General features: G+C 55.1%; 3 protein-coding genes and 1 long non-coding RNA gene across 8 annotated transcripts; 3 read left to right on the top strand and 1 right to left on the bottom strand.

The window, feature by feature from the left end:
• The first annotated feature begins 1,349 nt into the window (after window positions 1-1,349).
• Window positions 1,350-4,301, top strand: RSAD1 (radical S-adenosyl methionine domain containing 1). Its single transcript, XM_034067765.1, has 9 exons — window positions 1,350-1,490; window positions 1,882-2,015; window positions 2,100-2,304; window positions 2,379-2,744; window positions 2,837-2,900; window positions 2,978-3,125; window positions 3,202-3,256; window positions 3,338-3,444; window positions 3,518-4,301. Exons 1-9 carry the CDS (start codon window positions 1,350-1,352, stop codon window positions 3,681-3,683), a joined length of 1,386 nt encoding a protein of 461 aa, XP_033923656.1. The 3' UTR covers window positions 3,684-4,301.
• On the top strand, window positions 3,741-14,787 carry MYCBPAP (MYCBP associated protein). Of its 2 annotated transcripts, none has more exons than XM_034067483.1 (19): window positions 3,741-3,872; window positions 4,508-4,632; window positions 5,179-5,335; window positions 5,435-5,538; window positions 5,997-6,171; window positions 6,483-6,598; window positions 7,278-7,428; window positions 7,684-7,799; window positions 8,524-8,636; window positions 9,257-9,362; window positions 9,666-9,855; window positions 10,383-10,570; window positions 10,930-11,076; window positions 11,250-11,516; window positions 12,321-12,442; window positions 13,144-13,256; window positions 13,726-13,838; window positions 13,991-14,161; window positions 14,646-14,787. In XM_034067483.1, exons 1-19 carry the CDS (start codon window positions 3,773-3,775, stop codon window positions 14,748-14,750), a joined length of 2,679 nt encoding a protein of 892 aa, XP_033923374.1. In that variant the 5' UTR covers window positions 3,741-3,772; the 3' UTR covers window positions 14,751-14,787. The 2 variants fall into 2 exon arrangements, with proteins under 2 accessions (XP_033923374.1, XP_033923373.1); XM_034067482.1 differs by having other exon boundaries at window positions 9,254-9,362.
• On the bottom strand, window positions 14,295-18,010 carry LOC117436787 (uncharacterized). Its single transcript, XR_004550122.1, has 2 exons — window positions 17,880-18,010; window positions 14,295-15,690 (listed from the first exon to the last, which is right to left on the bottom strand). It is a non-coding gene; the product is annotated as an uncharacterized lncRNA (long non-coding RNA).
• Window positions 18,011-18,335: 325 nt separating this feature from the next.
• EPN3 (epsin 3) lies at window positions 18,336-27,398 on the top strand. Of its 4 annotated transcripts, XM_034067485.1 has the most exons (10): window positions 18,336-18,543; window positions 21,016-21,661; window positions 22,000-22,118; window positions 23,432-23,512; window positions 23,786-23,893; window positions 24,009-24,093; window positions 24,326-24,634; window positions 25,438-25,548; window positions 25,825-26,046; window positions 26,862-27,398. In XM_034067485.1, exons 2-10 carry the CDS (start codon window positions 21,091-21,093, stop codon window positions 27,179-27,181), a joined length of 1,926 nt encoding a protein of 641 aa, XP_033923376.1. In that variant the 5' UTR covers window positions 18,336-18,543; window positions 21,016-21,090; the 3' UTR covers window positions 27,182-27,398. The 4 variants fall into 4 exon arrangements, with proteins under 4 accessions (XP_033923376.1, XP_033923378.1, XP_033923377.1 ...); XM_034067487.1 differs by lacking the exon at window positions 24,326-24,634 and having other exon boundaries at window positions 18,337-18,543; XM_034067486.1 differs by lacking the exon at window positions 25,438-25,548 and having other exon boundaries at window positions 18,337-18,543.
• Window positions 27,399-27,438: the final 40 nt, after the last annotated feature.

The following is a 27,438-nucleotide window of genomic DNA, read 5'->3' as shown; positions in this document are numbered from 1 at the left end:
CTCTTGCAGAGCTGATGCCTGGTGTCTTTATTGAGATAATCAAGGGAAAATGGAACAGATAAGAACTTAAGCAATGCATTTGAAAGGTAAGAGATGCCAACTGAGGGGAAAGCAGAGCAAAAAAAGGAAAGACAGAGGTTTCCTGGGGAGAGAAGGGCAGTGCAGGCCCCTTCCTCCAGGCAGAGCAGCAGGAGCTCTGCTCCCAGCAGCCAGGGCACCTCTTGAGATGTCCACATCCATCCCAGCCCACCAGGACAAAGCAACCCCGGTTGTAAACACTCACAGGAGGGGAAGGGACGATCGCTGTGGCTGGCAGTGCAGGGGCTCCTGCCCTTCCCTGTACCCGCTCCTGCTCTTATAGTGCTGGCTGCCAGCTCAGACAATGCTGGAGCTGGGGCTCTTACTGGGCAGAGAGGGTTACATCAAGCGTGGGATACCCCAGACAGGAACTGTCGCAAGCAGCTCTTGCTTCTGCACGGCTATTAACAGAGCAAATAAGGTCTGGGACCGTCAGCACTGGGTTTGTGGAGGTGATGCGCGGATAGACTCCACAACTTGTTAAAGTTGTAAAGTAGGTATGCTTTCATTCAGCACTGAGGTGCATGGGGATAGCTCCTCCAAAGCATGCACACCTCAGGGTTGTTCTCCCTTTACATTTATTCTCTTAAGGTATACATAGACATGAGGTTGCTCAATCCACCTATACATATTTATTATCTATCCCCGCTTCGTATTATAATGAGCTAGAAGGTCCTTTGCACCTGCGCAGTGCCCCTTCTGGTCATGGGCAGGGGTCTCAGGATGAAGTAAATGAGTCTTCCTCTTGTGGATAGGGGTCTTCAAGATGAAGTAAATGAGTCTTCCTCTTCTTAAACTTTACACCTTTTAATCTTCAGACATGGCCTTAAGATTTGGTCGGCGCCCAGTCTGCTTCTCCCCCGCTTATCAGTAGGACCAAACATCTGCGCTTTTGTCATGGTCTTAGAGTTTGGTCGGTGCCCAGTCTGCCTTTCCCCGGCTTATCAGCAGTCAACGCCCCGGTATGTCAGGTACTTCACAAGAGACAACACCCCCGTCTAAGCAAAGGAATCCTTTTAACCCCCTTGTTCACTTTCTCTGCATTACCCCCTGCACATTGGTTACTCCTGTATCAGAGGCACAGAAATGCGGAACATCCCCCGCAGGAACGGGGGCAGCTCCCGGGGTGCCAGAGCCCCGCTGGAACCGTGCGTGCGGGGCAGCACCGGTGCCGGCTGCGCCTCCGCTCCGGGCTCGGCCCCGTTCCCTTCCCGTCCCCACCGAGGGGCGGCCGAGCGCGGTGCCCGCCCCGGGGCGGGGCTGCGGGGCCCATGGCGGCGCGGGGCTGGCGGCGGGCGGCGGCGGCGGCGGCTGCGGTGCGGCCCGGCCCGGGACGGGCACCGGGAGCGGGTCCTGCCTCGGAACCGGTCCCAGGAGCCGCTGCCCCCGCCGCAGCCTCGGTCTACGTGCATGTGAGCGGGGAACCGGGCATTGCACATGGGGGGTGCGGTGGGGGGAAGGACCCCGGGGTTTGCACACGTAGGTTGGTGCATGTGGGACCCGGGAGCTTGCACGTGTGGGGGGCACACGTGGGACTCCGATGCGTGGACGTGTTGGGGGGGTGAAAATGGGACCTTGGGGCTTGTATATATGCGGGTGTACACGTGGGAGGGCACCCTGTCCTTGTAGGTGTCATGGTGCACACATGGGGCTCCCTTGCCATGCAGTGGTGGGGATGCTGTGTGTGTCCCTGAGCTGTGCATGTGGAGGGTGGCCCCCCATGGGTTGTGTGCTCGAAGCGGGGTGCCCTGGGGTGAGTGTGCTGCCATTCTTCATGGTATCCCATGGCACCCATGCCCGCAGTGGCCCTACTGCCGCAAGCGCTGCTCCTACTGCAGCTTCAACACGTACGTGGTGCCGACGGTGGACGAGGCGGCCGTGCGCGCCTGCCTGGTGCAGGAGGCACGCACCCTGCTCCAGCTCAGCCAGGTGAAGAGGTGGGTGCATGGGGACAATGGGGGGGGACACAGAGCCCTTCACTGCCCACCCACAGCCTCCCCTCCTCATTATCTGCCCTACAGCATCACCTCTGTGTTCTTCGGTGGCGGCACCCCCAGCCTGGCCAGCCCTGGCACCATCGCAGCGGTGCTGGAGGCTGTGGCAGGGGCTGCCCATCTCCCTGCTGGTGCCGAGGTCACGCTGGAAGCCAACCCCAGCTCCACCACCACACAGCGCCTTGCTGGCTTCAAGGCAGCCGGTGTCAACCGCCTCTCCATTGGCGTACAGGTGAGAGCTGCTCTCCCCATCCCATCCCCTGCAGCCCCTCTGTGCTCCCCACTACCACTGTGCTCTCTCTGCAGTCACTGGACGATGCTGAGCTGCGGCTGCTGGGCCGGGAGCACACAGCAGCAGAGGCACAGGCGGCCGTGGAGGCAGCACGGGGGCTGTTCCCTGGCCGGACCTCCATCGACCTGATCTTTGGGCTGCCGCGGCAGAGCCTGGATGCTTGGACCCAGGGGCTGGAGGCAGCACTGGGGCTCTGCGATGACCACATCTCCCTGTACCAGCTGACGCTGGAGTGGGGCACAGCGCTGGCAGCACAGGTCCGGGGGAGAGCCCTGCCTGCACCCCCCCAGGACCTCCTGGCTGACATGTACCAGGCAGCGCGCACCACACTGGTGGCTGCTGGCTTCCGGCACTATGAGGTCTCCAACTTTGCAAGGAAGGTGGGGTGCCGTCCATGCTGCCCCCCCACCCCATGCTGTGCCACCCCTGCAGCAGGCTCAGCCACATCACCCCATACAACGCTCTCCCACAGGGCGCCCTCAGCACCCACAACCTCTCCTACTGGCGGGCTGAGCAGTACCTCGGTGTGGGGCCTGGTAAGCAGGGGTGACTGGGGCTGTACATGGCTGTGTGTGCCTCCCCAAGCTCCACTGCCCCCTCTCTGCCGCTGCAGGGGCACACGGGCGGTTTGTACCGCGGGGCGAGGGTGGCTGCAGCCGGGAGGCCCGTGTCCAGCTGCCGGAGCCCATTGCCTGGATGCGGGCGGTGCAGAGCCAGGGGCACGGCACCGGGAAGCGGGTGATGCTGAGCCCGCTGGAGCAGTGAGTACAGGACCATGGTGTGTGTCCCCATACTGCCTTCATGCTACACTCTCCGCATCTCCCCATGTGCCCGCAGGCTGGAGGAGGTGCTCGCCCTGGGGCTGCGGACGGACGAGGGCATCCCCCCCGAGGTGAGTGAGGAGCCGCCCGGGGGGCGGGGGGGGTCCCCGCAGCGCTAACCCCGGTGCTAACGCCTGCTCCCGGTCGTGCAGCGCTGGGGCCGCTTCTCCCCCCACCTCAGCCTGGAGGCCGTGTTCGGGGCGCCGGGGCAGGCGCTGCAGCAGCAGCAGCAGCAGGGATGGATGGTGCTGGACGGCGGGTGAGCACCGGCGGGTACCGGGACGGAGCGGGGGGCGTTCCGGTACCGGGGCTCAACCAACGCTTTCCCGCAGCGGCCTGCGGTGCACGGCGCGGGGCCTGGCGGTGCTGGACTCGCTGCTGCCCGACCTGCTCTGCCAGCTGCAGCGGGCCTGGGGCCCGGCCGCACCAGGACCTGCACCGGGACCCGGGCGGAAGGATCCCGGTGCTGTACCTGGCGGTGATGCGGTTGGACCGTAACCGGCGGTCGCTGCCTGCGGCTGCGCAGAAACCGAAGCGAGAGGGGCTCCTGCGCCTGCGCAGCGCCCGCGGGCAGCGGCGTTGTTGCCATGGCGCCCGGCCGCGGAGCACGGCGGGGAAGCTTCGCTGAGCATGGGGGGCCCCGGCCTGGGCTGACCCGGAGGGAGACCCCGGCCAGCAGCTCACAGGGTACGGCTCGAAGGGACGCCCCTGGGCATGGCCCGGGGCAGGCACCGGGCCCAGCACCCCCGGTGCTCCCGAGCCGTGCGTTGACGCCACCGCAAACAGCGCCTTCCCCTCCCGTCCTCGTCATCCTCGTGCCTTTCCTTCTGGAAAGGAGCTGCGACAGATACAGGATGAGGATAAGGGGGCACATAACCCTGCGGTGGGTTCGTGTCCGCTGAGGATCTGCCTGGTGGCCCCTGTCCCTGGGGTCGGCTCGGAGTTGGTATTTAAGGGCTATTTTCCTATTTAAGAGCTTGTGAAAATCCGTGTCTTGCTGTTGGAATTGTGCTCCGGAGCCCGGGTGGGAAACGGCAGGAATTTGTTCTCCCTGCGGGAAGCACAAGGCTGTATGTGTGTAATGGGTATAATAAAGCGTGAGGCAGTCGAATCCTGGTCCTGGTCACTTTGGTCCTTGTGGCTTCTCAGAGTTTGGTTTTTCCAGTTCGAACTGATGCTGAATTTGATAGTGTGCAACCTTAAAAACCCCAACCCAAAATACACTGAACTAAGCAGAGCTCAGCAATGGATGGCCGGGCTGAGAGAGGAAGCTGCTGTTTCCTCGGGAGGCTGAAGAGGAGGTTTCTTCATCTCTTTTTCAGACAAGAAAGAAGAGACACATGAATCACCCCCCTCAACAACTGCAGAAGAGCCGGAGCCTGTTCCATGTGGTCTGCAAGAAGATGACATCCAGGCGCTTGCCATTAAGGTGGAGGACCTGGAGAAGGTATGTATCAATATTGATAGAGCTCCCTTACCTGACACTGGTTCTGTGGGTTCAACAGGAGTCCATTCACTTCAAGCAGAACTCACTCTTGGTGTTCAGTTGTCATTCCATTTGTCCTGCTTTCTATAACTTGTCAGTTTGCTTGCTAAAAGTAGAGGATTATTGATCCTTACACAGCCTCTTCAGAAGAGAAGTCATCTGTGTCTTCACAGTTATGGTTCCAACCTCCTGGTCTAAAAAGATAATGGAAGTTGTTCAGTAGCTATCATGGCATCCCTTCCAAAACGGAGGTCAGCCTATGTGAGTGGAAGCACTTGACACCAAGTGACAGCAGAAAACTGCTGGGAAAGTGATTTAAAATGCCTCTCTTCACTGCCCCAGTTATAAGAATGAGCCAATAACTAAGCTGGTATCCCCACAGTTGGGTAACGTGCCTCTTAGGGGAGGAACAGCCTGCACTGAACAACTGTGTATCCTAGAAGGATCAGAAGGGATGGTGGTGAGTAGCATGTACCTGATTGCATTGTGCCTGTTTCTCTTCTGAAGCTTCATGCTCCGCGTCCTCCCCAAGGTGCTGGGAAAGCTTCAGTCAGGAAGAAATACTTTGTTCGGAAGCACCAGCCCAAAGAGACAAAGGAGACGCAGCTCCTTGTGGCCTGTCCTGCCTTCCCAGAGGTGCCCACAGGACCACTGACATTTGCTGGTAGAGTCAAACTTCACATTTTACCCTCAGGGGTTTGGTTTTGTTGAGCCCAGCTCTGGTGACCCGGCTCTGGGGTTGGTGGTTTTGTGTGTGTTGTAGGAGCAGGACAGTTTGGTGATGGCTGTGAAAAGATTCTCCCTCATCACATTTTGGGGACCCTCCAGGAGTTCAAGACGGAAGCTTTGGCCAGAGGAAACACTCGGGTTAGTTTGTAAAGCTCCAGAAGTGCTGCTCTGTGGCACTTGTACCCTCCGTTGCTCCCTAGCACCTATCAGGAACAGGTCAGGCCTGAGGTGTGGTTTTCCCAGCCTTGTCACGCTCTGCAGGGAGGGCTTTGCCTTCAGACAGCCTGCACCAGCAGGTTTTGAAGTGCTGTGTGCAGGAGGAGGTCATGGAGGGAAGAATTACGGTGGCTTTCTCTTCCATATGTGCTTCTGCTGTTGCAGCAATACCATTGCTCGAGTCAAATGACTCAGATAAATCCTTCCATTGTTTCTTAGTGTGTTCCCAATGCCCTGGTTTTGTTCCTCTCATAGAATCATAGATAATAAGGTAAAAGTACTGTCAGTCTGAAGAGTTCTTTTCTTCTTGCCTCTCCCATTCTCATTGTGGTGTCCCTGTGTGTGTGCAGAGGTTAATTTAGTGTTTCCTTTCTCTTCAGTTAGCAGATCTTATTGAGGTTTCTCATCCAGATGTTACTGCAGCAGCTTTAAAAGAGAAACATGGAGGAGAGAAGAAGAAAAAGGTTCATCAGACCTCACTAGAAGAGCACAAAGCTCTCCAAAACTGGTATCATAATATGGCAATCAGGAAGAAGCAGGAGAAATATATAGGAGGTGAGAAAAGCTGAGGCCTCATTCTGTGATACTATGTGCAGATGGAGGTGTTTGATGGCACCACAACAAAGTGTAATGGTCATAGCCAGCCAGGTTTAATCCTGTTGCCGTTGCAGTCTAATTCCATGTTCTCAGGGCTCACTGTGGTGCTAATACTGGCGGCCATGGGTGCTGTGGGGAGGTGAGCTGGTGGTTCTAGTTGGGAAAAGGACAGTGGGGGACCGTGTAAGGGGGTTAGACGTGAATCATAGCAGTGGTAAAGGGTGTGACCAGAAGTGCAGCACCAGTGATTTGGTATTTCCTCTTTATAGAAGTCCTTCAGAGGCCAGAGAATGAATTGTTGATGAGTGTCTCAGAGGGTTACAGGCAAATCCAGGAAGAACGTGACCTCATTGACAGGACTCTCCCTGCCCTGCTTCCTGGAAAGGTGAGAGCCCTGCTTCATCTGCATCCCGACTGCTCTGTTCTTGTGACACAGCTGAGACACGGTGTATGAGTAACATCCCTGAAGACCTGTCATTAGATCTTTATCAAAGTCACTCCAAGTCCTTTAGCCCAGTGTGCAAGTAGAGCTTTCAGTGATTTCGAAACTGAAGCCATGAACATGACATACTGGTCAGAGGAAAGTGGTGATGTGCTTGGCTCCTTGCTTGCGAGCTGCTGTATGTGGGCAAGTGCCATTTCACGATTCTCACCAAAGGCTGTCGTGCATGGGGAGCGGCAATGGGGAAGTGCCACAAATGCTGTTCCAGGGACAGAAAGCTCGATTTTTAGTGGTTGCCATGGAGAAAGGGGTATGGGTAGGTCAGGAGGATTATGGGAGTATCCTATGTTAAAATGTTTTATTTGACATTTATAGCACTATCAAAGAACTTGTGTTTGTGTGAGGCTTTATTTTAATATCATTGAACCTTCATATAGCACTGGGTAGGAGAAAGTGCCTTTGTCTTTGACAGCAGCCTGATAGGAATTTTGGCTTGCTCTGCAGAACGTGATAACTTACAGACTTGAAGTGTTCCCATAAGCAGAATTGTACCCCTTCTTCTTAGCTTCTGGTCTCTGAGAACAGCTCAAAGTGTCAGTGGGAGCCCTGATTTCCTCCCTAGGGCTACCGAAAAGGAAGCGAATTCTGGAGCCAGCCCGAGCGTATTGGAAGTGAACTCACGGGCCTGACAATGACCTTGACTCAGAGCGAACGTGGCTACCCAGAGCCAGTCACTCACGTGGGGAAACCCCACACTGTCCGGATGGAGACAGGTAAGGGAACGTCACAGAGTGGTGGTTCCATAGAAATGGGGTACAAGTGTGAAGGGATCAGCAGAAACAGTAACTCACGGTAGTACCAAGGCTCACATTAGAGTTGTTCCTTCTGACAGGTGCAGCACATGGTGCTTCCCAGTCATCTGTTGGTTCTCCTCTTTAAAACACCATGAGACCAATGTTTGGCAGAGGGGGAAATGAGCAGGTGTGTGGGTCTGTAGACAGTGAGCTCCTGTATGGGTATTTCCACAGGCCTGAAGCCTCCAAAGAGGATTCCCTTCCATCTAACCTGGGATGAGAGTCTTTTCCTGAAACAACGGCGGCAGGAGCTAAAATCTATCCTAGAGGAGCTAGATTTCTATAAGCCGGTAAGACTGGAGGAGCAAGTACATTCTTTGCATCTCTCTTCTCAGATGCTATAAAGTGACATAAAATTGCCAAGAGCTTGATCTGGAAAAAGCATCAGGAATCTAAACCATAATCCCCACAGAAGTTTTATTGGAAGTTCCCACATTTCTGAAGGGCCATGAAGGAGTTGTTGACTCTCCCTAATTGTTGCATGGAATGGTCTAGGAGCCTTGGAATAGGACCCTGAACCAGCAGCATGCAGCTATCAAGACCTGGGCAATGAAGAAACTTACCAAATAGTGATGTAGGAGGTTGATTTAGTGCCTTAGGGCAGAGGGAAGACACCTTTACCCATGGAAAGGTACCCATCTTCCCATGTGGAAGACACACATCTGAAATCATCTCCTGCAGGCAGGTAGCCCCTCCTCTTAAAAGCTGGGCAAACCTCACCTTTTACTTCCTGAAATCTGGCTTTGGGGATAAGAAATGTGTGTGAAGGAGACTTCTCCCATCCATGCATCATTTGTAGCGGGCAATGCAGTCATCTAGGATCCTTGGGGGAGCCAGAACTGGTTCCTTCCTGTGTCTTTGGAACATATGTTGGATAGCTCTAGGTTATCATCATAGGAGCAAGATATCTCCACTTCACTTTACTTGGCTCAGATGGTACATTTGTCTGGTATTTTAACTTCCCTCCTCTATAAAGAGAGAAATCAGGAGTTGGTCATTTGTCTGTATGTCCAGGATCTGGATGGGCTGGAGGTGATCGGTAAAGGGCAGCCTTTCACATCTGTCTCAACAGAGCCTATTCCATGTCTCATCATTTCTCAAGAGTCTGAGACATATGAGAGCCTAAGGTAAGTTTTCCTTCATGGCAGAAATAAAGAATTCCAGGTATGCACCAGCAGCCTTAGCTGTTCTTACCTGAAATGGAGAGGAGTCTCCACTGGGGCACAGTAAAAGGCATATTCTAATATTATAATCACCAGACTTAGGAATCAAGCTGTTTCTTTGTGCTTTGGGGCCTAAGGAGCAAGAATCAGAGGGGGTTTTTAGTCCCTTCCTCCAGCCTTCTCTGTGTGGCTCGGGAGCTTGCATCAGGCAGAGTGGGGATTCTGTTCTAAATTACCTCCATCTGCTTGTCTTTTTCCAGCCTTCCACTTCCATCATTAATTTGCCCTTTTCCCCCTGTCCTCTCCATCTGTTATCACAACCCAAGGGCCTCTCCTTATTCAGTCAGATACCCTCAGCCTTCCTTAGGCAGGTATCATCCTTTAATATACTGGCTGGCTGATCCTCCTTGATGATGACAAGTAGCTGGAGTTTACCCCATCTGCAGGGCTCTGTCCCTAAAGATATGTGGAAAAGCATTGGTTGGAATGATTTCCTATAGGGTCTTGTGAATCACCCCTGGTTCTCCCCTCTCTGAAAGTGAATTTCACTCTGTGAAAACAGTGGCTCTTGTTTTCTTTAGCAGTGACTCCTTAAGTGACCACTCCTTTGCAGCTCCAGAAGGCATACTGGGTCCCTCTCTAGTTTTCTGTGGCCAGCCTGCTCGTTGGATCAACTGCAGCACTTACAGGGTAATTGTGCACTTCTTATTGCTTAATCAAACTAAGCCTGCTCGAGTTCCCAGCTCACAGCTGTACAATGAGTGTCACCCCCTGGGCCAGAGAATGGGGGATTCATTCTGACCATAATAGAGTATCCCTGTGTTTGCTCTGGAGAAGCAGAAGGGGTTGCTCTGTCTGTGGTGTGAAGCTCAGATTCCCAGGCTTTCTCTGTATAATGGACCTGTCTTACAAGTTCAAGGCTCACCCCTTTACTTGTGGTGTGACTTCAGGCAAGAAGAGAACTTATCTTTGCGTTTTCCCTCTTCATTGTAGGATCTAACTGGCATTGCTGCCCGGCTCACCTTTGAGACTTTGGCTGGTGAAAAAGCTGAAAGTCCCCTGACAGTGAGCAATAATGGCACAGCTGCCATCTGGTATAACTGGATGAGGCTTCCCCACAAGATTCCCTCCAGAGAACGCAAGGGGAAGAGGATGCAGTGTTTTTACTTTGATACCAGACCAGGTATGGGAGCTGCTGATCTCAGAGACCTTTGTGCAGAGACCAGAGAGCACGTATGCAGGAATTATCTGAGATGTGGAGTCTGACTAATGGCAGAGCAAGCCTGTTGGATGATTCTCCTTAGGAAGCCACCCTGCGTGTCAGAGCTGACTCACACCTAAAGAGGTGTGTGAGGCAGATCCCTTTCATGGGATCCCTTAAAGGAAAGGAGATTGCCCCTGCTCTGAATGTAAATGGGTGGAATATTGAGAAGCAAATCATTTTCTGGTGAAAAACTGGGCATAATCTGCTGGAGAGAGCACTGAGCTCGCTGTAGAAGCAGCGTGCAGTGGAAGTACCACCAGTTCAGTACTGTGGTGACTGGAAGTAAATCTGGAAGGAGAAAAATAGCTGGATGAAATGTGATAACCAGCTAAGCTGTGGGGAAAGAGTCTCATACTGAGATAAGGACACGCAGGGTGGGGTTGGAAAAGGGTCAAATTAACCAGGTGGCTTCTTGCAGACCAGTGCATTTTTCTCTCTTATTTCAGGTGTAATTTTGCCTGGAGAGACGAGGCAGTTCTCCTTTATTTTCAAGTCAGAGAGAGTAGGCATTTTCAGCGAGGCCTGGGAATTCAGGACACATCCCCTGTTATTAGCAGGAGCAGTGCTGCAGGTGACCCTTTGGGGAATTGCTGTGTCTGAGGATAAACTGGCTGACCTCAGAGAGAAACTGGAGGTAACCAAGCATGTAACTGGGTGACTGTGAGCTTTGAACTTCATATGCAAATAGAGGATAAGGGTGGGAGTGGATGACATGGTATTTTTATTGCTATGCAATTAGGGCTGAGAATGAGCTGATTTACAGAGCACCTGCACATACTTGGACAGGTTTGCTGAAAAGAGAAAGAAGGAAGAGCTCTGCAGCCTGATATTGTTAATAAAGACATGATTGTATCTCCCAGACTGTTCACATTGGCCCTTTGAAGAATTAAAGCTCTGTTAGTAATGTGTTTATTAGTTACTTAGTGGGGATGGGATTATGTGTTATACACTGTGATATCAGTGCTCTCACGTGTTCTGGTTGTGGTGCCTCAGAGTGACCTGGCTGCTCGAGAAGGTGCTGCTATAGTAGAAGAGAACATAAAGGAACTTCTTGACCGAATTCGGACCCCGGAGCGCACCCCATCTCCTGTGGATGCCTATGTCACCGAGGAAGAGTTGTTCCACCGGAAGAATCCCGAGGTGATGTTTTGCTGTTTGCTGGGATATGCAACTGAAATAGCAGGGAGGGAAGGCCAGTGGGGCTGCTGCATCCTTGGAGGCTGGCACTGTCTGCTGTGGCGGCTTTAACAATCAGGTGTGTAGAGGAAAGGCATAGCTCATTTCACTGTTTGCCTTTTTCCCCTTTATCACAGTTGCATTATCAGTACGAAGTGGTAAAACAGCTGCATGAACTGTGGAGACAGCACATGACTGAGGAGAAAGTGCCCTTGGGCCAGACCAGTGTGGAGGACAGGCAGTACCAGGAGACTGGTGCAGAGGGTCCCTCTGCTCAGAGCAGCATCATAGAGATCCTGGGTTGGAGGAATTCATGCGAGCAAACTCCGAGTCAAATGTTGGATGTGGAGGAGAAAGAACCAGCCCCTTCAGGATGGAACCTTTCCTTAGAGGACTTCAAGCAGGTGGTGGCCTCTGTTCCTGATACTGCAGTGAACAGTGGTGGTGTTTTCATTCCCCTACAGCCAGGCACGTTGCAGTGTGAGCCCACCCAAAGCTCTGCCTCCAATGCGCCCCGAGTTAGGGGTGATTTGCCGCGTGTGTTGCAGAAAAGCACTTCAGGTCTGCTCCCCACACCCTCAGTGCTCTTGTAAAGACATTCCCAAGAGAGGCTTTGAGGGCTGTTGTGTGAAGAAGAAAAGAGAACCAGACAATGCAATAGATATTTTAAGCTCTTCTGCCATTAGCTTTCTGTCATCCCAGGACTGAATGCGGGGGGTAGGCTAATTCTACAGCCTCCTGTGGCTTCCCCAAGGGCTCATCTCCTTGGAGACTCCTTCCTATTCATCAGAGCACTAAGGGAGCCCTCATAACAGGCTGTGGATAAAGTACAGACCTCCCTAGATGAAAGCAAGAGTGGTTTGGGTTCTGTCAGCACTGGTTTTATATAGAGTGGTCTCTTGGAAATCTCTCTGCTGCTTTCACAACTAATCTTTACTTCAGGGTCTTCTGGCTGGCCACAATCCGTGTTCTCCAGCACACCTATGAAGTTGCAGAGGGGCTTACTGCAACCTAACTGGGGGTTTGGGAATGCTCCCCAGGCCTTGGGCCTTGTGCAGCTTGGCCAAACCCCAGCCAGATCTGGGTGTGTAAGTGTCCAGTGCAGCCTGGTTTCAGACTGGTGTCCAAGAAGAGAGCCAGGGTCCACAAGCTGGGAATGAAGGCTGAGGAGAAGCATTCCACGCACCCTGTGTTTTCTTTCACATTAGGCTATAATGTCAATCCCCATGGAAGAGCAGCGGGAAGCAGCGCTGGCCCAACTCAATAAGGCAGCACTGGACCTGTGTGTTCAACAGAGGCCAACTCAGTCAGACCTTTTGCATCAAACCTGGTGCGTTACCTCTGCAAGATAAAGCTTGTCAATGCACTGTGTGATCAACAGCCTTAGCAAGCTGTGTTGCAAGCGTTGTGATTCAGAGTGCAGATAATGATACAAGGTCTAGAAGTTGTCTTTACACTCTGGTTTTTTATAGCTGAGTTTTAGCAGCTGTCTAGGACCCAAATGTTTTTTTTTTTTTTTGTTCCCTGGAGATAAGTTTAGAATATGAAACTCATGTAATTTTGGGGAGTATACAGGATTATTTCTGGCAAGGTTGTTCCAGTCTGTATTTATAAAACCTATGGGTAATTTTCTCTACCCTTTCATTCAGATAACTGTATTGAGTCTCTGCTCCTTGCTCAGCCTTTCAGACTGTAAAGATACCAACAAGCTTCTGTTTCCTTTGAAATGAGAAGGATACAGGTTCCTCTTGGTGAACACAGAGCAGTTGATGCTGATTTACATGTGCCTAGCGAACGCACAGATCTAGTTTCACAGTAATACATATGGGTCCATGGCAGCCCATTGATTTGCAAGCCTCAGAGATCTCGGAGGGCTGTAACATGAAGAAGGTAATTGAGCATCCCTCTGGATGGATTTCTGGACAGTGGGTGCTGTTTTACTGGCTTACTTGGACAGAGCAGCTCTGGAAGGTGCCTTCACCCCTGGCCATTGCTGTGCTGTCTCCTTTCTGATTCTGATACTTCCCTCAGTCTCCAGCTGTGGCGTGAAACAATTGATGCTCTGGTGGGTGCCTCTATGAAGCTGAGATCCCTGCTTGGCTTGCCTGAGAAGGACACCTATATAAAAGCTTCAGAGGAGCCAGGTAAATGGTAGCTGTAGCACAGCACCCTGTGTCTGTGGACTGTTGCAAATCCAGAACATGTGCTGAAGTTCCACTGAAATGACCATTTCAGCAGTTTCCCCTCACAGCTTCTATGAGAAAATGCATCATTAATAAAGGCATTTGTGTGATGCCAGTTGTGTTCTGTGGTTTGATGCCGTTAAAACCCACCACACAAATAAGCCTTTTAATTTAGCTAGATGTAGATGGTTTTCACACAGACTAGCCCAGAAAACCCCCAGGCTGCCTTACAGGCTTGTTCTGATACAAGTAGTTATTTAAACAAAGTACTCTTCAAAGTGGTGTTTTTCAGTGCTGTACACAGGTCAGATTAATAAAAAGAGGAAAGCAGATTGTTAAAGTAATATATTTCCACTGCATGTATGCTATGGGCTTGGCTCCTGGGTGTGCAAATGTTGGTTTTGAGTAATTGAAATTCTTTCTTTTATAGTGGAAATAAAGGTACCTGTGAAAGGAGACAGAATAACCAGCAAGAGAGAGGACAGGAGGTTATTTGGTGGGAAGGACAGAGAAGGCAAAAGAAGAACAAAGACAGGGAAAGAGGTGTGTGTGGGGATGCCTGTTGAAACCTAAGTGCTGGGGACTGTGATCAGCCCAGTGGATGAGGTTCTGCTTTGGGGAGGTGCATCTTGCAACAGGCTGAAGTGTTCTGACCTGTGTCACTTGGGGTGTTTTGTGTGTCTGTCCCTCAATAGGAACGTCCAAGCAGCAGAAAGTTAAGAGGAAAAGATGATAAAAAGGTTAAATCTTCCGTTTCATTGCTGGACATGAAAGGGGGAGCGCAGACCATGGAGGGAGCTGAACCTCCGTGGGAGCAGATGGACCCTGTTTTGCTTGGGATATACCAGGAAAAACTTTATATTGAAGTAAGTCTGTGTCCAAAGCTTGTGTCTTGATTTTGTTCTCTGCTTGTCAGCTTACATTGAAGCTTAGGTGGAGGGGTAAGCATCAACTTGGAAAGCTACCAAACATATGTCCATAATTCTGTAGCAAGATGAGTATGAAACACAAAGTAAGATGTCCTTTATTCCAGCCTGGAACCTGCTAGCATAAACCCAGCCATCCCATAGCCACATGCGGGATTTCTATCTGGGATGTCTTTAGCATGCTTGTGGACTCTTGAGGGATGAACAGAATTAATTGTACCTCGGATAATGTTAAACACACTTCATAGCCAGAAAAGTTATTACTAGAGCTAAGCTCTGTTAGCAGGCAGCCTCTTCTATGAGTGCGTGCCCATACGTTAATGTGCTCCAGTGTGAGACACCATCTCTGTGTCTGTCAGTCTCATCACCAGGCTTTCTCCCTGTGTGTTCACTGCAATTAACCTCCTGTTAATTTCTGCTGCAGGTTTATGGGCTGCTGGATTCAATGGTGAGCAAAATGGTTTCTTTCTTTGAGGAGCTAAAGAAACAAGATGCTCTCAAGTGGGAGGGTGAAGCCCTTAATAATTAGAGACTTTTAAACCAATAAATAACCACATTTACACAGATCAAGTGGAGATTCTTTGTGAGGTGATGCAGTGATTACAGATAGTGGGCTGCCTCCTTTCTGACATGCTGTGATGCGAGACGATTGCTAGATCATCTGTTACTTCTGCAGATGAGCACTTGCCAAGGAGAGACAAGGCAAGAAATATCACAGCTCAGAAGCCGTTAGGACTAGCAAATACTGACATTTCTGCTAAAGAAGAAGGCTTTAAAAGTGCCAGTCAACACCGAATGCCTCTTATGCTTGCTTTCTTGGTCTCTCTTGGTTAGCAGGTGAGTGAGCAGAAGGTGTCCCTTGTTTTCATGAGCCCAAGTGCCAGGACAGTGGCATAGAAAAATCCATTCTATTTTGGATCATATTCCTAGGCTTCTCTGAGGCATCCTGGATCCCTGGGAAAACACACTGTCCCAAGGGATGTGCCACCCTACCTGCTTTGGCACCCGTGAGTTTACGTCTTGTGCTGATCTTGCCATCTCTTTCCATCCAGCTCAAGGTACCCATGCCTCATTCTGAGCCAGCTCTTGCTTGCTTCCTTCTGAGATTAATCACTCCTGAATGGAAAATGGGTAAAATCCACACTGTAACTACCGTGAGCATGGTGAGGCCTTGAGTTAGAGCCACCCATCCTGCTTCCATCAGTCTGTGTGTGTGTCTGGGCTGAGCACTGCTTTCTGTCCAGGGTTCCTTGTGCATCACAGCTGGAATGGAGCTTTTTGTAGCAGCATACCAGGTTGAACTGTCACACACACTGCAGCTGGGCCTGGCTCAGAGCAGGTTTCCAAGGCAGATGAGCTGGGTGCAGGGTCTCTCTTGACCTGGCATCACGAGAGACCTGGCGTATGCCAGTAAAGTACCGTCTTCCTGCTAAAGCAGCTGGACAGCATTCCCCGGAAAGGCTTTGGCCCTGCAGAGACATGACATCAGTGTTAGATTATTAATTGAGGTTTGTGATACCTTGGTGGTTCTGAGGCAGCAGATGTGTATCCGTGCTGAGCATCGCTGTTACAAACTGCACGTCACTGCACCCGGTGTGTGAGCCTCAGGCACGTGCTCCTCTACCCTGACACGCATGAAGTAACTGTTCCTTCTGCAGAACTGTTCTCCTTTGCTTTCTCATTTCAGCTCGTGTGCTGTCTCTGGGGAGAGGAGATGTTCCTCCTGGCAAAGCACAGCTCATTTGGTTTTGCTGGCCAGGTGGGGCTCCTCGTGCTTTGGGATGCTTTCTGTTAGCAGGGAAGCGCTTTGGCTTTGTGGAAGCCAGGAGCCTCCTCTGGCTTTAGCGGGCACAGACCCACAATGGGAATGTCTCTGCTCAGCATTCCTGTAGTGAGAATTTCAGCAACGTTTTGAGCATGAGAAGGGAAAAGGCCTGGAGTTGGGGTGTGTCTCACAGGCTCTGACAATAGCTCCTGCCTCCCTGGAGATGATTATCAGCTTGTGAATATGCCCAGCTCAAGCAGCTCAAGCCATCTGTTTCTAGGCAAGAGGGAGTCTGCACGTTATAGAGGCAACGTGATTGTCTCAAAGGCAGGAATACTTTAATGTGGTAGCTTTGCCTTCAATGATGGCAAAGCCCCTTCACAAGAGCCGTGCCTCCAGTGCAGCCTGTAGAAACCAGGCTCCATGTGTACCTCTGTTCTCAGGGGTATTTGCTAATACAAAATCAGGTAGGTAGATGGGAGTTTCATGTCAGTCACATACAATGGAAGAATGTGCTGCTATTTCATTCCCTTCCAAGGGAGGAGCCTGGTGGCACAGGGCAAGTGAGTGGCATAAGCACTTCTGCAAGGAGAACAAACCCAAATGCAGTGAATAGCCTTATTTTTTAGCCATAAATGTTGCCTGTGTCTCTTAGAGCCTTGGGCAAGGGTGTCCTCAAGGGCCAAGGTACGAGCAGTACACAGGAAGGGACATGCAGGGTCAGCATTGCGCTGCTCTCTGGCTGCTGTCGTGGCTTTCTCTGAGCCAGATGCCTTTTTTTCCCCTCCTTTTGCATTGATTTGTGAAGTTACATGACTGGAACTGCAGTGGAATTAGAGCTGGCTACCACACAGCACCTTTAGAAACGCCTGGTATGACATCTGAGTCCTGCCTCTAGAGCAGGAGCCTTTAGAGCTGTAGACCCCACGCTTAGAAGGATATACGGATGCTCCAGCCCCAGTAATGCCAATGCCTATCAGCCAGGCACACAGTGTCTTCCTTCTCCTCTCCCAAACATAGGCATTATTTGTATTAGTGTTAATAATTTGTGTTGTGTTTGCTAAATAACCAAGGTGAGCAACCTTCCTGGCCTTGGGAGTTAACATACCAACCTCATCATGTGAGGCAGGGCCTGAAGACACCATAACTGTCAGAGAAGCCGGGAAGGGGGATTGCAGGAAAATGCTGCAAGCAGAAGGTGGTGGCACATTTCCAGAGGCTTCCCTATGGCAAAGGGGGTCTGGATGAGCAGTTGGCTTGGGCCAGAGCTGAGGGAAGTCAGCTTTAGAGCCTGGATGGGGCTCTATGGCTGTGGTGATGTCATGGGATGTCTATCAAAGCAAGCCCTATTTCTGTACAGCTCCACTGCAGCTCGTTGGGTGTTGACCCCCCCTCTTTGTTCATATAAAATCAGTGCCTGAAGAGGGGCAAGCTGGCTGCTTCGGCTGCCTGACACAGCTGAACTGGGAGGTTTGGGAATGGAGGAATGCCTGGATCTGAGAATGCCTCCCACTGCCTGAGCTGGGATGTGCTCCAGGGTGACCTGGAGGATGGTTTGGATGCTGCAGCTGAGAATGGGACTACATGCACACTCTGATGTGATTCACACAGCTCAAGGAGGCAGTGCCCCCCCCCCCCGCTGCCCAAGGCAGGACCTTCAGTGCCGGGGGCAAGATGAGTCCCAGCTCTGCGTGGCAGGAGCATCGCAGGAAGCCACGCTCCCCCTTCAGAATGTCTCAGCACCCAGGAGATGCTTTCCATTATGGAAAATGTCAGTGATATTAAAAAGATTATATATATCCATAATACTTGAAGGCCTGTCAGTGATTAAAATGGAAGGCAGAGGCCGGGAGAGAGGGGGTGGCATTGAAACGATTGAGAGACATGACTTACTTTGTCATGTCATCTGATGCCTCCCTCTCTTCCCCCAGCCAGGCTCCGGGAGCTGCTCAGAGCAGGGGAAGAATCCGCTCCAAATTTAGATCCCAGGAAAGAAAAAAAATAAAATAAATAAAATAAATAAATATCAATTAAAAATGCAACAAACCCAAACTGCAGCCGTGCCCCTGGGTACCAGCGCGGGAGCTGCGCCGTGGGGGGGGGGTCCGCATCCCCCGGAGCCGCTTCCGAGCCCGGGACCGTTGATTTCTGTCTAAAAACAAGGGGGATGGGGAGGGCAGAAATCATTAAAATAAAGCAAAGCAAGCAGCAGCGAGCGGCGCCTGGGCGGCTGCCAGCGAGGGGCAGTGACTGAGCACTTAACAGCATCCCCGCCTCCCGCATGCGGCGGGGCAGGGGCTCGGCGCCGCATCCCCCGCGGCCGGTTCCGCACCGCGCTGCGCCGTGCCGGGCAGGGCTGAGCGCCTCTGCCGGTGCCCGGGAGGGAGCCGGGCCGGGGCTGGGACGGCCCCGAAGGGGTTAAGCCGGGACCTGCCGCCGGGACCTGCCCAGCCAGCCCGGCAGCTCGCAGCAGGCAGCGGGCGGGCTGCGGCCGCCTCCAGCCCGCTCACACCGGCTCCGCCACCGGCTCGGCGGGGCCGCGCTCCGCTCCGCGCAGGTAAGCGGGGCTGCGCCCCTCGGCACCGGGCTACAGGGTCGGGAGGAGGAAGGGAAGAAGAGGAAGAGGAGGAGGAAGAGGAAGGTTCTGGACGCCGGAGCATCGCGGGCTGCGTCGGGCCGGGGGATGCCGGGCCCCGCTGGTTGCGGTGCCCCCCGAACCGGGCTCGGGGCCCCGCGGGGGATGCGGATGCGATGCGGCCTCGGGAGCAGGGCCGAGGGCTCTGCCGGGAGCCTTCCCCCTCCGCTCCCTCCATGGCGGGCGCTGCTCCTCCCAGCCCCGCACCTGATCGGGGATGGAGGAGGCTGTAATCCCCCGCCGCGCTCCCCCCCTCTCCCCCTCTGCGCTTTCCTCCCCCCATCTCCTCCTGCTCCTCTCCGTGTTGCTCCTGTTCCCGTCCCCCCCCCGGCTCCGGTGCGGGTCCGCAGTCCCCCAGCCGGGCCGTGGGGCGATGGGGACCTGTCCCCGCACCCCTGTGTCCTTCTCCCACCTGGCAGCCTCTCGCTCAAGGTCACTGCAGTAATTCCATATGAGCTGCTGGGTGCTGCCGCCTTATCTCCCGCACAGCTTCTGTTTCACTGCCTTTATATTCTGGGCGGGGGGGGGGAGATATTGTGTTTGATAATCCCTGCTGCTCTTAACGCCACTGGCAGCGCTCAGCCAGGGCCCCGCTGCTCTCCCCCTGCCCCTGCTTCCCATTCATACTTCCTGGCCCATTTCATTCATGGCGGGCAAAGTCCAGCTGGGATCAGGTCTCCGGCCAGCACAAGCAGTGCTGGAGCCTGTCATGCTGGCCCTTGGGTTTATCCTGCCAGGAAACCTGTTGGAGACAGGAGGGATCATCCTGCCCCAGAGGAAGAGTGATGGTGTTTGCTGGGCCAGTGGCACCTTTGGAAAACACCTGGGTGTTGGTGGAAAGCAGAGCATGGAGCCAAGTCCCAGAGGACTTTGCTGTGTTGTTGCCCTTGTCCTGAAGGCGCTCATGTGCCAGGCGGGCAATAGCGTGTCCATCTGCAGCGCGGGTTGCCTCGCCAGGATCCAAAGGCCACGGTGACAGGCTGCATTGCGAAAGGGAATCGATGCAGGGAAGTGTCTGGAGACAAACTTCGGCGTGGCGGTGCCAGGCTCCTCTCTGAGTCACAGGAGATGTTGCTGGTGCAGCCATGGGGCTCCTGGCCGCTGGCCCACGGCAGCAGGAGGTGCTGGACCGGTCGCACGGGTTGTGCGGGAGCGCGGCTGGTGCCGTGCGTGGCTCGTGGGCACGTCAGCACAGTCCCGGCCCCCCTCCGGTGTCCTGAGCAGGGAGAGGGCTGGACTCGGCACAGCGACTGTGGTCCAGGGAGGTACCGGCACCGAGGTGGGTGGTGGGATGGATGCTCTATCGCTGTTCGCAGGCACTGCTGCACAAGGGAGATACTGCTCTGCCTGCAAGTGTTATCTTGGATGGGGAGCACAGTGAGTTTTGTAGCAGATGCAGTGAGAGCTCTGGGAGCAGCCTGGCTCCCTGGCCCTGCAGTGCGGCCCTGCTGAGGGCAAGGCAGCTCCAGGCAGTCTCTGCCTCCCGGCTTTGCTTGGCCCTGTCTTCCCACTGTGCAGGGAGAAGGTGAGAGTTAGGACTAGCACAGAACAGGGGACACAGCTGCGGTGGGCTCATGGGAAGAGATGGGTCCAGACTGACCCATGTCATTCTGAATCAGGTCAAGTGCAGCGCATCCCAAGGACAGGCATTGCCTCCTGGGGAGGAAGCAGGAAAGCTCCTTGCTGCCCTGGCTGTGGATCTGGATGCAGAGAAGGTCCCGAGGCAGCTGGGGGTTTTTGGGAGCGGGGGGTTGTGTTTCCCATCCTGGTGCAGGAGGTTTTCACCCTGAATTCACCACCCTGCCGCAGCACACGCTTCTGTACCCACAGCCTCTCACGGAAGCTGGATCACTGAGTCTGCTGGGGAAACCCACTCAAGCAGCTGCCAGGCTGGTCAGTTGTGGCAGGCTCTGACTCACAGCAGGGTTTACCACGATGCATCCTTGGTGGCACTGAGAGCCTTGGGGTGATGGCCAGAGTAAGCATACAGCTCACATGCATACAGCCACAGATGGAGCATCAGGGGAGCCCGCGGCTGATGCGAGGGCTGGGGTCCTGCAACCGGCTTTGCTGGGACGGTGGTGCTGAGGCAGCTGGGATCTGGAGGAGGGAGCTGCCATTTTCAGGTGGTTACTTTTAGAAGCAGAAGTGCTGGGTAAAATCTCCTCCAAATGTTGCTGAATCTGGAGCCAAATCTCTTGGCGGCTCTGCGGTGCTGGGGATCAGCTTGCTGTAAGGGTTTTATTTCCCCTTGAGCATCCTGCATCCTGCATGGCACCTAATAGCCTGATGGTGGGCGCTTCCACCTTGAGAAGTGTCCCAGATGCCAGCCAAAGGTTCTGGGGATGGGTTGGGGTGATGCTGAGGTCTGTGTGTCCTTGTTCCCTGCTGCAGGCACCGGTGAGGCTGCGGCTGTGAGTGCTTATCCCTTCTCCATCATCCCTGCCCGCCGCCGGGCACCGCGCAGCCATGACGACCTCGGCACTGCGCCGGCAGGTGAAGAACATCGTGCACAACTACTCGGAGGCAGAGATCAAGGTGCGGGAGGCCACCTCCAATGATCCCTGGGGACCCCCCAGCTCTCTGATGTCAGAGATCGCCGACCTCACCTTCAACACCGTGGCCTTCGCCGAGGTCATGGGCATGATCTGGCGGCGGCTGAACGACAGCGGCAAGAACTGGCGTCATGTCTACAAAGCCCTCACCCTCCTGGACTACCTCATCAAAACCGGCTCCGAGAAGGTGACCCACCAGTGCCGGGAGAACCTCTACACCATCCAGACGCTGAAGGACTTCCAGTACGTGGATCGTGATGGCAAGGACCAGGGCATCAACATCCGGGAGAAGGTGAAGCAGGTGATGGCACTGCTGAAGGATGAGGAGCGGCTGAAGCAGGAGCGGGCGCACGCGCTGCAGACCAAGGAGCGCATGGCCCTTGAGGGCATGGGCAGTGGTAGCCACCAGGTCGCCTATGGCCGCCGTGCATCTCCTTATGGTGAAGACTATGGCCGGGCACGGGGCTCACCCTCCTCCTTTAATTGTGAGTGTTCCTGGGGTAGGTGTATTAGTGCGGTTGGGTTGCACCAGCCTGGTGCCCATCGCTCCCCTTAACTTTCGGGGGGGGTGGTGGTGGTGAAGCCCATCTCCATCCTGTACCACGGGCAGCAGTTTGGCTGTGCCAGTGGTGAGCCCAGCAGTGTTGGCAGCTGGTTGTGCCTTGAGCCTTAAACTCGTGGCTTGTTCATGGTAGGGAGCTCTAATGTGGGGCTACATCCCCTGGTGTGTCAGGATGGGGCCCAGGAGGAGGCTGTTGATGCGCTCCCTGATATACCCCAGTCCTGATGCTTCTCCTTCCCCTTTTCCCCCTTTATCTTCCAGCATCATCCTCATCTCCACGGTTCGCCTCTGACCTGGAGCAGGCGAGGCCCCAAACAACGGGTGAGGAGGAGCTGCAGCTACAGCTTGCGCTGGCCATGAGTCGGGAGGAGGCAGAGAAGGTAGGGGTGGCTCTGCCTGCCCTGGGACACAGAGGATGGGCATTTCCCAGCACCTTGCCTTGTCTGTGGGCATCGTGGGGGCATTCCTGTGGGCATTCCCCTGGAGGAGGGAGGACTTGGGGGGCTGCCAGAGGCCGGTGCATGCACCTGCAACTGCACCTGCACCAGGCTGCTCGCACTGTGCCCGGCATCCAGAATGGCCAGCAGGCAGATGGAGCAATGGCTGTCCCTGCTCCCTGTCCTCATACAGGCTGGGGCAGCACCAGGCTGAGACCCATCCATCATCCCATACCCCAGGCTGAGCTTGAGGGTCTGGATTCGCCCTGAAACTCTCCAGACCTGGCTGCCCTCTTCTGCTGAGGGCTTCTGGTTTGAGCTCCCCCATTTCTCTCACCTTCCCACAGAGGTTTTAGGGGCGATGTCTTGTCCTTTGTGTGGTGGCACAGCAGCATCCCCACGGCTGTGCACTGAGCTGGAAGCTCAATGGGGCTGAGTCCTTCCAAACCAGCCCTAGAAAACAGCATCAGGAGAAGCCAAGCAGGGATGCAGGCACCAAGTGAGCTGTTGCACATGTCCTCCCCAGCCCAGGCTGGCACTGAGCACCATCAGCCCCATCCTGCCATGCAGGGGACATGCTTTGGAGACAGCTCTTGCTGCTGCCTGTCTTCCCTGCCCGATGGAGGCTTTTTTGGAGATGGAGCAGAGCGTATATCCCTATTTTTGTCCTGGAATTGGGGTATTTATAGCTTCCACATGCTGCTGCGATGAGCACTGTAGGAACACGCTCTTGAAAGCGCTGCCTGTTGGAGTCCATCTGGGCTGCACACACACACTTGTACAGGCGTGCACAGCCCCACCAGGGACACCATTCTAGCTGGTCCCATGCTGGACAAGTATCACAAGCAGCGATCAGGGCTGCCATGGCAGGAAGGGGACAGCCTCTTCACCAAATCTGCCTCAGGTCTGGGTGCTTATTCGCCAGCAGAGTGGCGCTGGGCAGGATTCCCAAGTTAGGGCATCACAAGCCTTCCTCCCCATCAGGCTGTCAGGGTGAGGGGATGCCTCATCAATCCCTTCTCTGCTGCCTGCACTGAGCCCATGAAAACCTCCCTGCCTGATTTAGGGTCATCCCAGCCTAGATGCAGGGGTAGGGGAAGGAGATGGGGCCGTGGCCGCAGGGGAGCCTGCTTAGGAGCTGGTTCACAAGCACAGAGGCACAGAGATGGGTGCAGGCAAGGAGCGGCAGTGGTGAGGACAGGCTCCTCGGTGCTGAGGGCAAGCTGAAATGTCACCCCCATTTCCTCTGTTGGCAGAAGCCACTTCCAATTTCCAGCACAGATGAAGAAAGGCAATTGCAGCTCGCGCTCGCGCTGAGCAAAGAGGAGCACGAGAAGGTACCTGTGCCCCGCAGCCCTGGGCGCTCCTCTCTCCTTGCACTTCTGGGCTTCTCTCTGGGGTGCTGGAGCCCAAAACGCTGTCTCGCTCTGCTGCCCGCTTCGCTTTTTCGCTGCTGTGGGCTGCCTGCTGGGCTCGCTCCCGGAGGAGCCTCTGCTCGGATGCTGGGACCTTTTGGGATGCGGTGGCAGCTCCTGTGCTGGTCTCTGTCTCCTGGAGAAGGTGCTGGATGCAGGGCTGGAGCTCATGGGGCTGTCCCTTGTTTCCCACAGGAGGTGAGGGCTTGGCAAGGGGAGAACTCCCTGGTGCAGAGAGGTGGGGAGGAGACTGCCCAGGGCAGGGAGGAAGAAGAGGAGGAAGATAAGATGAAGAAAAGCCAGGTACAGCACTGGGGGGTTTGGATGGCCACGCAGCCAGCCTGGGGGCTGGAGGGAGATAGCTGGGGGGTGATCCCATAGCTCTGCCTTCATATCTTTGTTCCCTTTCTGTTTGCAGTCCTCTATCCTGGAGCTGGCGGATATATTCGGGCCAGCACCAGCCCCTTCCAGCCACACGTCTGCTGACCCATGGGATATGCCAGGTAGGGGCAAGCCACAGGCTTGGGACAGCAGCAGAAACCTCTCCCTTGCCTCTGTCCCTTCCCAATCCTCAGGAGCTCAGCAGAAGGGACCTTTTGCTGCTTCTCTCTCTGCTGCCTCGACTGTTTCATGCCCAGGTGGTGCTGCTGGAAGCCATGGTCCCCCTGGGCACATCCCCACTCTCAGCATCCCTCTGTAGCCTGCCTTGTTCCACAGCTCCCCTTCTTCTTTCAGATATGAAACCCAAAGCGGAGCTGGCAGCCTCTGCCTGGGCCGGTGCTCCTGACCCATGGGTACCAGTCCCAGCCACTGGTGGGGAGCCCCTGTCCCAGCCGAGCGCCTCATCCCAGCAAACCTCTGCCGGGCCCTGGGACTTCCCCCCTGGCACCACAGCAGCCTCCGACCCCTGGGGGAAGGCACCTTTGTCTTCTGGCTTCCCTGCTGCGGACCCCTGGGTGACGGCGTCCCCCCCTGCCCAGGGCCCTGCTCCTACACCAGCTCCCGACCCTTGGGCCCCGGTGGCCGAGCAACCTCCTAACCCTGGTAAGAGGCTTGATTGGCTTTTGGCTTTGCTGGGGGCTGTGGGCAGCTTTGTCCTGCAATCCCAGGGTGCTTTCCCATTGCTCCCATAGCCAGCTTTGCAAACAGCATCCCTGCTCTCCTGCCCTGCAGCAGAGCCTCCGCTCGCCCCTTGCAATCTTGAAGACCTCAAGGCTTTCTCTCTGCACAGAATAGGCTGCTTTAGTTAACACAGCACAGTTAATGGAGCCCTCCCATGGGAGCGGGTAGCAGCAGTGGGGTGATGGGGTGTGTGTGTGTGGGTGTGTGTCATGGTGATACCTGGTCACCCCAAAGCAGCACCGTGTGCCCTGGTTGCTGCATTGCAGATGGGGGAGCGGTTGCAGGACCAGCCTGTTTCAGAGCTCAAACCCACTCTCAGTTCCTCCTTGGTGCTTCCTTTCGGTGCTTCCTCTGGCCCCATAGAGCTCCCTGTGTGTGCCTCAGTGCTGGGGAGGAGATGGAACCCAGTCTGGAGCCAGTGCTGGTTGTTAAAGCATTGCTGCAGACCTCATGGGGGCTGGGAAAGGGACCTGCCTGCTGCTGGGGGGATGGCTGTGAGCAGTGTGGGGCTGCCTTGGTCTGCAATGACCCCCAATGGTCCGGCTCATCTTAGCCCCCCTCCCCGGACCAATGCACATTCCTGACCCCCAGCCCATGCCCCCCACCGCACGCCCTCTTCTCTGTCTCCTTGCAGGCAGCCGCCCCTGCCTCTCTCCTGCCCGTCCATCTCCTGCCTCTCACCTCCCTGCTTGCTCCCCTCCTTGAGTCTCACCTCTTCCCCCCAGCTCCAGGGGGGGACGCTTTCGACCTCTTTGCAAAGCCTCCCGAGCCTGCCGAGCCGCCGGAGCAGGACCCCTCACAGCCGCCCTCCTCGGCCAAGTCCAACAGCCCCGCTGGTAAGAGCCAGGGGAGCAGCAGGGGCTGACGTGGGGCAGGCTGGGCACACTGACCTGCCCCTGCCCACTGCAGGACAGGCAGCTCCGGGGCCGGCCGGGCTGTGTGTGGCTGCTTGCTGGTGTGGCCAAAGCTTGTTCCCATTCGCGTGCCGTGGGCTCGGGCTGCCCCATAGCCAAGGGGATAGGTCTGGTACCACCCAGTGCGGTGATGTGGGGACACCGTCACCCTCGGTGTCTCTTGCCTGTCTCATGTGGCTCATCTCCCCCCTGCCCTAGAGCTGGACCCCTTCGGTGACCTGTTCCCCAGCACCAGGCAGGATGGAGCGAAGAGCTTCGACCTCACCAACCTGGCTGACTCCCTGCCCGAGTCCGGCAAGGAGCGGAAGGACTGTAAAACCCCCGAGGCCTTCCTCGGCCCTGCTGCCTCCTCCCTGGTCAACCTGGACTCCCTGGTCGCACCTACACCGGCCTCCAAGACGCGCAACCCCTTTCTCTCGGGTGGGTGCTGGTGCAGTGGTGGGAGCTTCCCTGGGCTGGGAAAAGGGGGTGACTGGGGGAGGAAGAGGAGGTTTGGGGATGGCACAGAATCATAGAATCCCAGACTGGTTTGGGTTGGAAAGGATCTTATGATCATCCAGTTCTAACCCCCCTGCCATGGGCAGGGACACCTCACACTAAACCATGGCACCCAAGGCTCTGTCCAACCTGGCCTTGAACACTGCCAGGGATGGAGCATTCACAACCTCCCTGGGCAACCCATTCCAGTACCTCACCACCCTAACAGGAAAGAATTTCTTCCTTATATCCAATCTAAACTTCTCCTGTTGAAGTGTAAGCCCATTCCCCCTTGTCCTATCACTACAGTCCCTAATGAATAGTCCCTCTCCAGCATCCCTGTAGGCCCCCTTCAGATACTGGAAGGCTGCTGTGAGGTCTCCACGCAGCCTCCTCTTCTCCAGGCTGAACAGCCCCAACTTTCTCAGCCTGTCTTCATACGGGAGGTGCTCCAGCCCCTGATCATCCTCGTGGCCTCCTCTGGACTTGCTCCATGTCCTCCTTATGTTGAGGACACCAGAACTGCACCCAGTACTCCAACCGAGGTCCCACAGGAGCAGAGGGCAGGATCACCTCCTTTGATCTGCTCGTCATGCTTCTTTTAATGCAGCCCAAGAGACATGGGGTTTCCAGGCTGCGAGTGCACATTGAACACCCACGTTCAGTTTCTCATTGACCAGCACCCCCAAGTCCTTCTCCACAGGCCTGCTCTGGATCACTTCTGCCTGCCCTGATGTGTCCCATTCTCTCCTTGCTAGGTCTGAGCACGCCGTCCCCCACCAACCCCTTCAGCCTCGCTGAGCAGCCCAAGCCGACGCTCAACCAGATGCGGACCAGCTCCCCGGTGCCCAGCCTGCCCGCCGGCCTCCCCAACAACTCCATGACCTACAGCGCATCCCTCCCGCTGCCCCTCAGCAGCATCCCCACCACTTCTGCTGCTCTCCCTGCATCCGCCAGTTCCTTCCCGCAGGCTGGCACCTTCCCCGAACTCCCGGGCACTCTGCCGCAGCCGTTACTGCCGCTGAGCGGAGCCCCGGCCCCACCGCCCGCTCCGGGGGGGCTCAACCCCTTCCTCTGAACCCTATGGACGTTACAGACTCTCGCCCCTTCCCCGCTGTTACAACCCCCCCCCCACCTCACCAGGCCTTTCCTCCCTCCAAGACCTCGGAGGTCCGGCGGTTCTCTCCCTGCAAGGGACAGTGCCACCCGTGCAGCCCCCTGCCTGCCGTCTGGGGAGCAGCAGCATGAGCCCCGCGCTTCACCGACGGCAGGGGACCCCCTTCCCCTGCCCGGGGGGGGGGGGGGGGGCCTCCGAAAGGGCTGAGGATGGGGGCT

Source organism: Melopsittacus undulatus, chromosome 11 (genome assembly GCF_012275295.1).
Source record: "Melopsittacus undulatus isolate bMelUnd1 chromosome 11, bMelUnd1.mat.Z, whole genome shotgun sequence".
NCBI lineage: Eukaryota > Metazoa > Chordata > Aves > Psittaciformes > Psittaculidae > Melopsittacus > Melopsittacus undulatus.
Note: the sequence above shows the minus strand (reverse complement) of the source record. Positions and strands in the feature narration are given on the sequence as shown.

Coding starts and splice junctions, on each gene's coding strand:
- RSAD1 (XM_034067765.1), top strand. CDS start 1,350: ATGGCGGCGCGGGGCTGGCGGCGGGCGGCGGCGGCGGCGGCTGCGGTG. Junction 2,016..2,099: donor CAGCTCAGCCAGGTGAAGAG/GTGGGTGCATGG, acceptor TCTGCCCTACAG/CATCACCTCTGTGTTCTTCG. Junction 3,126..3,201: donor ATGCTGAGCCCGCTGGAGCA/GTGAGTACAGGA, acceptor ATGTGCCCGCAG/GCTGGAGGAGGTGCTCGCCC.
- MYCBPAP (XM_034067482.1), top strand. CDS start 3,773: ATGGCGCCCGGCCGCGGAGCACGGCGGGGAAGCTTCGCTGAGCATGGG. Junction 5,539..5,996: donor TGGCCAGAGGAAACACTCGG/GTTAGTTTGTAA, acceptor CTTTCTCTTCAG/TTAGCAGATCTTATTGAGGT. Junction 6,599..7,277: donor CTGCCCTGCTTCCTGGAAAG/GTGAGAGCCCTG, acceptor TTTCCTCCCTAG/GGCTACCGAAAAGGAAGCGA.
- EPN3 (XM_034067485.1), top strand. CDS start 21,091: ATGACGACCTCGGCACTGCGCCGGCAGGTGAAGAACATCGTGCACAAC. Junction 23,894..24,008: donor ATAAGATGAAGAAAAGCCAG/GTACAGCACTGG, acceptor TTCTGTTTGCAG/TCCTCTATCCTGGAGCTGGC. Junction 25,549..25,824: donor CAAGTCCAACAGCCCCGCTG/GTAAGAGCCAGG, acceptor CCCCTGCCCTAG/AGCTGGACCCCTTCGGTGAC.